The following is a 9,396-nucleotide window of genomic DNA, read 5'->3' on the forward strand; positions in this document are numbered from 1 at the left end:
ATCTGGAATGGTTAGATAAATGCAATTAAAGCAGGAAATTGACAAGAGAAGTTACAAGGAATCATAAATCAGAACTATTAATAATGTGATAGTGCTGCTAATAGGAGCAAAATGTTATGTATATAAATAAAATTAGATCATGCATAAAATATATGATTTCTTTACTACACAAGCCAGTGTAGGGTAGAGATTAAGAGTATATTTTTTGGACTCAGATATAAGATCAGAGCTTGGTTTTTTTCCCTTTGGTGACCCCGAGTAAGTTGTTTAACGTCTCTTAGCTGCCTTAATTTTCACCTATAAAATGGGGATGATACTAGTAAATATTCAGAGTTGTTATGAAGATTTAGTGGCATAATTCATATAAAGCCCTTGACATGATACTTGGCACTTGCACTCAGTAAAAGTTGATCACTATTATAGTTACATATTATTGATCTGGCATCTATATATACATAAGTCTCTGTTTGTGGGGGTGGAGCTCTAGAAAAGAGAATGAAAAATGTTTATAGGATCAGAAAATAATGACCTGTGAAGACAGGTATAAACAATTGAAATTGTTATTCATTCAAACAAGTAAATGGTGGATGTCAACTTTCAGTGAGGTGTTATAGTTATTGCGTAATTAGCAGGTATCATTCTCTAAATAATTATCAACTGATGACAATTTCTGGTCGTGGATAAAGCAGGAGGAAACAGGTTTATTAGCAACATGCAAGTTCAAATGTTCAAATTTTCATTTCTTTGTTGGTTTTGCCCATCAGATTTAGTCTCAAATCAGATCTTGTTTATCTTTAAACAGGAATCTAATCTGATGGCCAAAGGAACTTTTTTTTTTATGACATTAACTTTCTAGTAATTGATGATTAATTATAGTTTAAACTTTTAGGTATACAAAAATCCTGATGAAAGATATTGATGTTTTAAACTCTTCTGGCAAGATGGACAAGATGCGACTCTTAAACATTCTGATGCAGCTTCGAAAGTGTTGTAATCATCCGTATCTGTTTGATGGTGCCGAACCTGGTCCACCTTACACCACTGATGAACATATTGTCAGCAACAGTGGTAAAATGGTAGTTCTGGATAAACTATTGGCCAAACTCAAAGAACAGGGTAAGTAATACATTTTTAAATTAGCATGGAATAAATTTATATTAATAACTTGTATATCAATAAAATTTTCCATATTCATTCATTCATTTATTCAGCAGACATTGTTGAGTACTTACTATTTGCCAGGAATTGTCCTATGGGCTGGGTGTACAAAGATGAATAAGACAACAGTCTTTGCCTTGGATAAGCTCACAGTGTAGTGAGGAGGACTAGTTGTAATTCATTGTGGTAAGTGCTATGATATGTTGAGAATCTGGGAGTTGAGAAAGTCTTCACGGAGATGACCTTTGAGGTGAGCACTGGAGAAGGCATAGGACTGAACCATGGGGAAGAAGGGGAAGGGTTTTCCAGGGTAGTGAAACAAGTGTGAAAAAAAGAATAGAGCATATGGTACTTGGGGTAGAATGGCAGTTGATGAATCTGGAAAGATGGCTGGAGCCAAATTATGAAAGGTATTTTAAACCATGCTTTAAGGAGTTAGGACTTTTATTTTGAAGGCAGAGGGAGGGTCAGAGAATAACTGGCTGTGAGGAGTGACAGTCAGAGTATGTCACTCCTACATGTTCGGAAGAGAACTGTGGAAGCAGTATGGGGTCTATTAAGGGTGAGAGACTAGGAACAGGAGGCTCGTTGGGACCCTATTGCTGTAGTCCAGTGAGAGTCTGTGGACCCATCATTCATCCTTAAGAAAAAGTAAAGGCAATTTCTTTCAAGTCATAGCAATATGTCTGGAGGAGTTTGAAGACCTTAAAAAATGGCCAACTCAACGAATGCATAATTCTATACATAGCATCTCTTGAAGGGTGTGTGTGTGTGTGTGTGTGTGTGTGTGTGTGTGTGAGTTTAGTGAAGTATTCATGTGCTCTACATTTATCTTGCATATAATGTTCATTTTTGCAGCTTTTAAGTTAGTTTCACATAAGTTGTATAACTCACATTTTCTTGGCGAAATGTTTTAGGTTCAAGGGTTCTCATTTTCAGCCAGATGACTCGCTTGCTGGACATTTTGGAAGATTATTGCATGTGGCGTGGTTATGAGTATTGTCGACTGGATGGACAAACCCCTCATGAAGAAAGAGAGGTGAGGAAGAGAAAATAAAATAAGACTTCAGAAATCAGAGTTCAATTAAGCAATGTTTATCAACATTAGGTAGTTTTGAACTTTTGCCTTTTCTTTAGGTGGGTACATTGACTTTCTCATTGACATCTCTTTTCTCGTGTCAGTCTTCAATTTGGCTTCCACTCCACTGACTCTTTACAAATCATCTTTTTCAAGGTCTTCAAAGACGTCATCTCTTATCTAAAGGACACTATACCATCCCATCCTCCATTCTTATCTTCTCTAACCATGCCTATCTCTGACTTTTTAAATTACTAACAGTTTCTCACCTTACTCTCTGATCTCCAATTTTATGTCATTTTCTTTTCCTGATTTGCCGGCTATAGCAGACCTTGGCCATTTGTGGAGTTTAATGGTTGAAATTTTGCCCGTTTATAAGCAACCCTAAAGACTCATGAAGCATAGCCATTTGTAAAGGGAATAATCTTGGTTCTTATAGAGCTCTTGTAAAAACTAAATGTGACAGCATAGGTCTAGGTATTTATCATGAATTTAGACCTTGGGACACTAAAAGGTTGGCATGTAGGAATGGGTCACTTAGCGAGTAAGCTTATTTAGTATGCAGTATCTTTCTCAAACATGGAAATTCTTATAGGTCTTTAGATTATCCTTCACAAATGTCATGGGTCGAATGCATTTAATACCCTTTTTAAAGCACTTTTTCTTGGAAGGCTTTGCTAATTTATCTTCTGTTTTCTGTGATCCTTCAGCGCTCTGTCTTTGGCTTTTGTTTTAAGTCTGTACAGTAAGTCCTCACTTAATGTCGTTGATAGGTTCTTAGAAACGGCAACTTCAAGCAAAACAATGTGTGATCTTAGGCTAATTGATATAAACAAGATTTAAGTTCTGGCCAGGTGTGTTGGTTAATGCCTATAATCCCAACATTTGGGATTGGGAAGAAGAAAGAAAAAATTTTAAAAAAGTATTAGCCAGGCATGGTGGCATGCATCTATAGTCCCTGCTACTTGGGAGGCCGAGACAGGAGGATTGCTTGAGCCCAGGAGTTTGAGGCTGCAGTGAGCTGTGATTGTGCCACTGCATTTCAAACTGTGTGACAAGACAAGACCCCAGTTCCTATGACATATTTCTGGTCACAAAGACATTACCAAACTTACAAATAAAGACGAAAACACTTATAATATTAAACATGGAAATAAAGGTGAGCCATACATACATTTAAGAAAGATTAATAAATGCAAGTAAGAAAATTATTTACCTTCTTATTCCAGTTCAGGATTACAGTGGTTGGAGCCTCTCCTGGCAGCTCAGGACCCCAGGCAGGAACTAGCCCTGGACAGAATGCCATTCCATCACAGGGCACGCTCACACACACCACACTCATACTGGAACTGTGTAGACATTCCAGTTCGCGTTTTGTGCACAGCTTTGGGCTGTGGGAAGACACGGGGGAAAACTCATACTGACATGGGGAGCGCATGCAAAACCCATATGGACTGTGGCCCTGGCCAGGAATTGATTTTTTTTTTTTTCTCATCAGTTTTATGATGAAACGACGTTACTCGAGGACCTGCTGTACTCATGCTTTGGGTAAAGATCATGATTTTATGGTATAGTGGAAAATGCACTGAACTTGGTTTCAGAAGACCTGAGTTTTGGCACCAACTCCACCACTTTGCAGTGTGTGCAAGCCATTTAATTCTCTGAGCCTCAGTATCTTTAGTTCTGTTATAAGGATAATACCTAGGCTTCTTTGTCTGACAGTGTTGTTGTGAGGATAAGTGGATATAATAGGTAGGAGCACAGTGGTAAATGGCATATTGCAGTACGTACCACATGTCGTGAAATTACACACAGGGCTTTCTCCCTTACACCTTTAGGGCCCCATCTCAGGCCACAGGGACTCTCTCTTAGCCCGCATCCTATTCCTTCCATAGCTGCAATGGGCACTCCATTCCTTGTGTGCTTCCTTGTTGAAGCATGGTTTTAGCATAGCATAGTGTTCACAGCAAGCACCCAGACCCTTTTCATATTAAAGGTTTTACTGCTACCTCTATAGGGAAACAGTTGCGATAACATTTATACATATGAGGACATTTCAAAGCTTACACTATTCCCTGCCCTATAGTTTTTTTACTCTCTGATATGGCAACTCAAAGCGTTAACTGAGCTTTTGCTGACTTATTTCTGAGGCTTGGTTTCTCTGAATCCACACTAAACATAGGCCCCATGGTACCATTCAGGATTATCCTTCTTCCTAGAATGAAGAGAATATCATGGCATTACAGTACGTGCTTTCTGACCTGAGATAGCAAATTTGCATTTATGACTGAGCTCTCTACTGTTCATCTGTTTATGTCCAAAATTGTTCTGGTTTTAAAAAATTCTAAACAACGTTACCCCTCAGAGACTCTGAATTTCATGTATCGACTTTAAATATAGCAAAGTCAGAGCTGTTCATTTTTTCTTGGAAATGCCCTGCATTCCCATTATGTTGTCCACACCGTCATTTCATCAATTTTCCCAATGAGAAGGAGAAGACCACGTTTGATTCCTTACTTACTGTGTGCCAGCTGTGAATAAGTAATTCTTTCTCAACAGCTCTCAGATTTTCCCTTTCTCCGTTACTACAGCAAAATTCAGCTAACAAAGCCACTGGTCATCGTCTGACTCAGTTCCTGTAACCTCTGCTTAATTGGCCTCCTCACTTTTGTAGGGAAAGGAACTAACATTTGTCAAGCAACTACTATAAGCTAGGCAACTTAAAGTTCCAATTGAATTCTCCCAGCAGCCTGGTAAAGTATTGGTATAATTTTCTCCGTTTGAAACTGTGTCTCAGAGAGATTAAATACTTGCCCAGAATCACAGATGTAATCAATGATGAAGTCGTGATTCATGCCCAAGTTTTTGCTATTTCCTCTACACCAAGGTGCCTCTCACTACACCATGCTGCTTTCTGTACTGCCCCCTTTACCTGCTCTGCTGACTGTGATGGTGCGAGTCACCTTCTCTGCCTAAAACTTTGACCATGCCACCCATTTAGTTTAAAAAAGATTGCCCATACTTTGTGAATATGCAAGTAATATGTGACTGCTGAAGGAAGTTTTGAAAATAAATACAAGTATTTCTGGCCAATCTTTTTAGGTATATGTAATACGTACAAGTAATTGGTATCATAGTTCATATACTATATATAAAGTCTAGTATCCTGATACATTTTGCTCAGTATAATATTGTACTTTTTAATGTCCATAAAAAATCACTGTAAAAATAATTTTAGGCTAATATTTTATTTTATGGATGTACTAGAAATAATTCATCCCGCTATTGTTGATTGATTAGGTTGTTTCCAGTTTTTCACTATTATAGATAATGCGATAGTGAAAGTTTTTATACATAAATCTTTGTGCACATCTCTGATTATTTCCATAGGATAAATTCCTAGAAGTGGAATTTCGGGGTCAAAGGGTATGAACATTTTTAAGGCTCTTGATGCATATTGCCAAATTGCTTTCCAGAAAGGTTGTACCCATTTATACTCCCAGCAGCAATGTATGAGAGTGCCCGTCTCACCGCCCCCTCGTCAACATTGAGTATTATCATTTTTTAATCTTCAAAAATGTTATGTTGTTGTTTTAGTTTGTGTTTATTTGATTACTAGTGAGAATGAACATTATTATTGTTTTCTAACCATTTGTATTTGTTCTTTGAATTGTCTGGTTTTTTTTTCCTGCTCATTTTTCTACTGGAATTTGTTTTCTAATTAATTTGTATGAAATCTTTATATAGTAAGAATATTAATATTAATTTTAAGATTCTTTACTAAATATCCCTGGATTGTCTTCCTGATTTTCTTTATAACTTACTGACTTGTTCCTTGTTACCATACTGTTAAAAATCTTCTTACCTTCCTCTTTATCTGTTGCTCTCATTCCCATTTCTAAATCATTTTCTCTGTTGGTTGATCTCCTAAACTAATCATTCATAAGCTAATGGGAATGAAGTTGAGATTTCTGATAATTCACCCCCCAGATATATTTCAGCTCTCCCTCAATTAAAACGTTTTCACTGTTATTGTTTTTAAATAATGTAAATGAATTACTACTTGCTTAGTTAAATTTGACTATGTAATTATTCTAAGTTTGTCTCTATTGATGTAAGCTTTTAAAGATTAGGAACTTCATTAACATAATATACTTTCTACATAAATTCACATAGTATAGTGTATGTATAGATACTTAAATATTTTTGAAGATGGAAGAATATTATAAAGTATATTTATAAAGAATATTAGAAAGTGTGTGAAGATTTTCTATATGTATTTTAAATGTTTTTATTTGTTTCTTAAGGACCCTGATAGTCTAATTTTATTTTTCTCTTTTTCTTCTATCCTTTTATCAATTAAAAATTAAGGAAGCAATAGAGGCATTTAATGCTCCCAATAGTAGCAAATTCATCTTTATGCTAAGTACCAGGGCTGGAGGTCTCGGAATTAACCTGGCAAGTGCTGATGTAGTTATACTCTATGATTCAGACTGGAACCCACAGGTTGATCTACAAGCTATGGTTAGTAATCTTTAATGGTGTCAGAAATTTATCATAGCTCTGAATACTATTGCTATTTATACAGCATCAAGGTCATTCATGATAAAACAGTTAACAATTTTTGAGAGACTTTGTAGAAGTTACAGTCGATTATCCTAGAGCACACAGTTGCTGTGCTAATTGCAAAAACAAACGAAATGGAAGCCTACAACAAACACACCCCAGATCCAACTATAGCATTTATGTGTTGATTTTGGTTTTTATCATGAAATAGAAATTTTTTTCCCATTCCAAAGATTGAAGAGGACACATAAATTTGTTTTGATGAAAGGGATTAAAAAACAGTCTGTTGTTATTATTCTGCGTAACAACTAAATATATTAAAATCCTTTGTACTGAAATTGGGAGAGGTAAGATTTTAACTTTCATAATAAAGCAATTTGGGAGAGAAGGTAAAAAGGTAAGAAAGGAATATATTCCAGGAAAACACTTGATACTTAATAAGGACACTATCCAAAAGCTATTCTACACTTAAAAAAAATTTTTTTTTAGGGAGCTCTTTTCTGACCTTTCATCAAAACACTACAGGTAACTCCTTTGATATTTTGGTGTCGTTGATTGAACTAAAGCTACAACTTCTCTCAATGTGACTTACATTTTCAGATAAAGAAATATAATTTAGAAATAAAAGGGTACAAAATAACTTCTTAGGATTTTGAATACATAGGTATGGGATAATTGTCTTTTTGGGAGCAATGAAAAGTCATATGCCAATGAGATATAACTTAGAAGGCTTTCCTTTTATAATAGAGAATTGAAAAGGATTGACCACTGGGACATTCCAAAATCAATATGCTTTGGTGTAATTATCATTACATTACCATGGTATTGAACTACCTGTTTGATATGACTAACTAGGAGTAAGCCCCAGTAAGTTACAGTGTTACTGAACTGGAAAATCTATTAGTGATAGCACTTTATTTCCTTAGAAGTCTTGGTGCACATCCAGTCTTTCAGGATTTGTTGGTTCAGGTTTAGTGTAAATATGTGTAGAGTATTACATTGTTTTAATGTGCTCTGTTGAAACTTTGTTACTAGGTTCTAGTGTTTTTATATTTAATACAGGCCTGTTTAAAACTTAAAACATTTTTTCTCTACTACCTTCCTCTCTTTACCTGTTTGCTCTAGCAGCTTCTGTGTTTTAAAAATACTCTCCCTAGATGGTTTGATACCACTAGAAGTTTGCTTCCTGTCACCTGTACCAACTATAAACCATAGGACCAGTTCTAGACTACTGTATAGTAAGGATATTAATATCCTATTAATTTTTATAACTCTTTACTACATATCCCTCCGTAAGCAGAAAGAAGTGCCTGATGATGAGATAAAGCAGACTTTTGCCACCATAGCAACTCTTACTAACTACTTAATAAAATTCCTTGCTAGTTTGGAAGATGTTTATGTTTAGTGACTTAAAGTTACTTAGTAACTCAACCCAGAAACTTTCAGCTCCCTCTTTTCTTCATCTTACAGGTGCTTTGCCCTTTGTCCTGGAAGTTTCCCATTAATGGTACAATGTAATAGTTACAGACTTCTTTGTTCCCAGTGGTCTTTAGACATTCTCAATATTCATCATGCCCTTTTCCAGAGTGTCAGATCTAGAGATAAAGAACTAATTTTAGTTTTAGAATTTTATGGAATATGATGGCTATACTCTATAAATTGTATACAGAATATCGAATATCTTATATTAGGACTCTTTCTACTAGGATCGAGCACATCGTATTGGTCAGAAGAAGCCAGTACGTGTATTCCGTCTCATCACTGACAACACTGTTGAAGAGAGGATTGTAGAAAGAGCTGAGATAAAACTGAGACTTGATTCAATTGTTATACAACAAGGTATTTATACATAGAAATCTAATTAGGTGGTTTTTGTAAAACATATGCATTCAGCACATTCAAAGGAGATTACTTTTAATAAAAGTTGTCCAAAATTTGAAAACTTAGAGGAAAAATGGAAACATCATTGTGTATCCCATGAGTCTGTACAATTGTTACGTATCACCTAAAAGTAAAAGGAAAAAATTTAAAAATGCTAATTGAGGCCAGGAGCGGTGGCTCACGCCTGTAATCCCAGCACTTTGGGAGGCCGAGATGGGTGGATCACCTGAGGTCAGGAGTTTGAGATGTCTGGCCAACATGGTAAAATTCCTTCTGTACTAAAAATACAAAAAATTTGCTGGGCGTGTTGGCACGTGCCAGTAGTGCCAGCTACTTGGGAGGCTGAGGCAGGAGAATTGCTTGAACCTGGGAGGTTATAGTGAGCTGAGATCGTGCCACTGCATTCCAGCCAGGGTGACAGAGCGAGACTCCACCTCATAAAAAAATGCTAACTGAAATATTCTGAATTGAAACCTTGGCATTCAATATACGGAGTACTTGAACATCAGTAGCTTATTCTTGAATGTCAGTAGCATACTTTTTGAAGTACCTGACATTATTTAGCAGATAAAATGGCTACTTTAAATTTTTTGAAAACATATATTAGAGGGTGCCTTTTCATATAGAGAAGTTTGATCTGAAAACAAAGTTTGAACATGAAAAACAGTTTCCTTCTGGATTTTTTTTTTTTTTTTTTTTTTTTTTTTTGAGAC

General features: G+C 35.9%; 1 protein-coding gene across 1 annotated transcript in view; it reads left to right on the forward strand.

Moving 5' to 3' along the window:
• The window catches only part of SMARCA1 (SWI/SNF related, matrix associated, actin dependent regulator of chromatin, subfamily a, member 1), an 80,125-nt gene that overhangs the window by 24,875 nt on the left and 45,854 nt on the right, over positions 1 to 9,396 (forward strand). Inside the window, exons 10-14 of the mRNA XM_037731031.1 lie at positions 882 to 1,116; positions 2,076 to 2,197; positions 5,627 to 5,662; positions 6,608 to 6,760; positions 8,509 to 8,641. Coding sequence (XP_037586959.1) covers positions 882 to 1,116; positions 2,076 to 2,197; positions 5,627 to 5,662; positions 6,608 to 6,760; positions 8,509 to 8,641 — 679 coding nt within the window. The remainder of the gene's footprint in view (positions 1 to 881; positions 1,117 to 2,075; positions 2,198 to 5,626; positions 5,663 to 6,607; positions 6,761 to 8,508; positions 8,642 to 9,396) is intronic.

Source organism: Cebus imitator, unplaced genomic scaffold, assembly GCF_001604975.1.
Source record: "Cebus imitator isolate Cc_AM_T3 unplaced genomic scaffold, Cebus_imitator-1.0 Scaffold376, whole genome shotgun sequence".
Taxonomy (NCBI): domain Eukaryota; kingdom Metazoa; phylum Chordata; class Mammalia; order Primates; family Cebidae; genus Cebus; species Cebus imitator.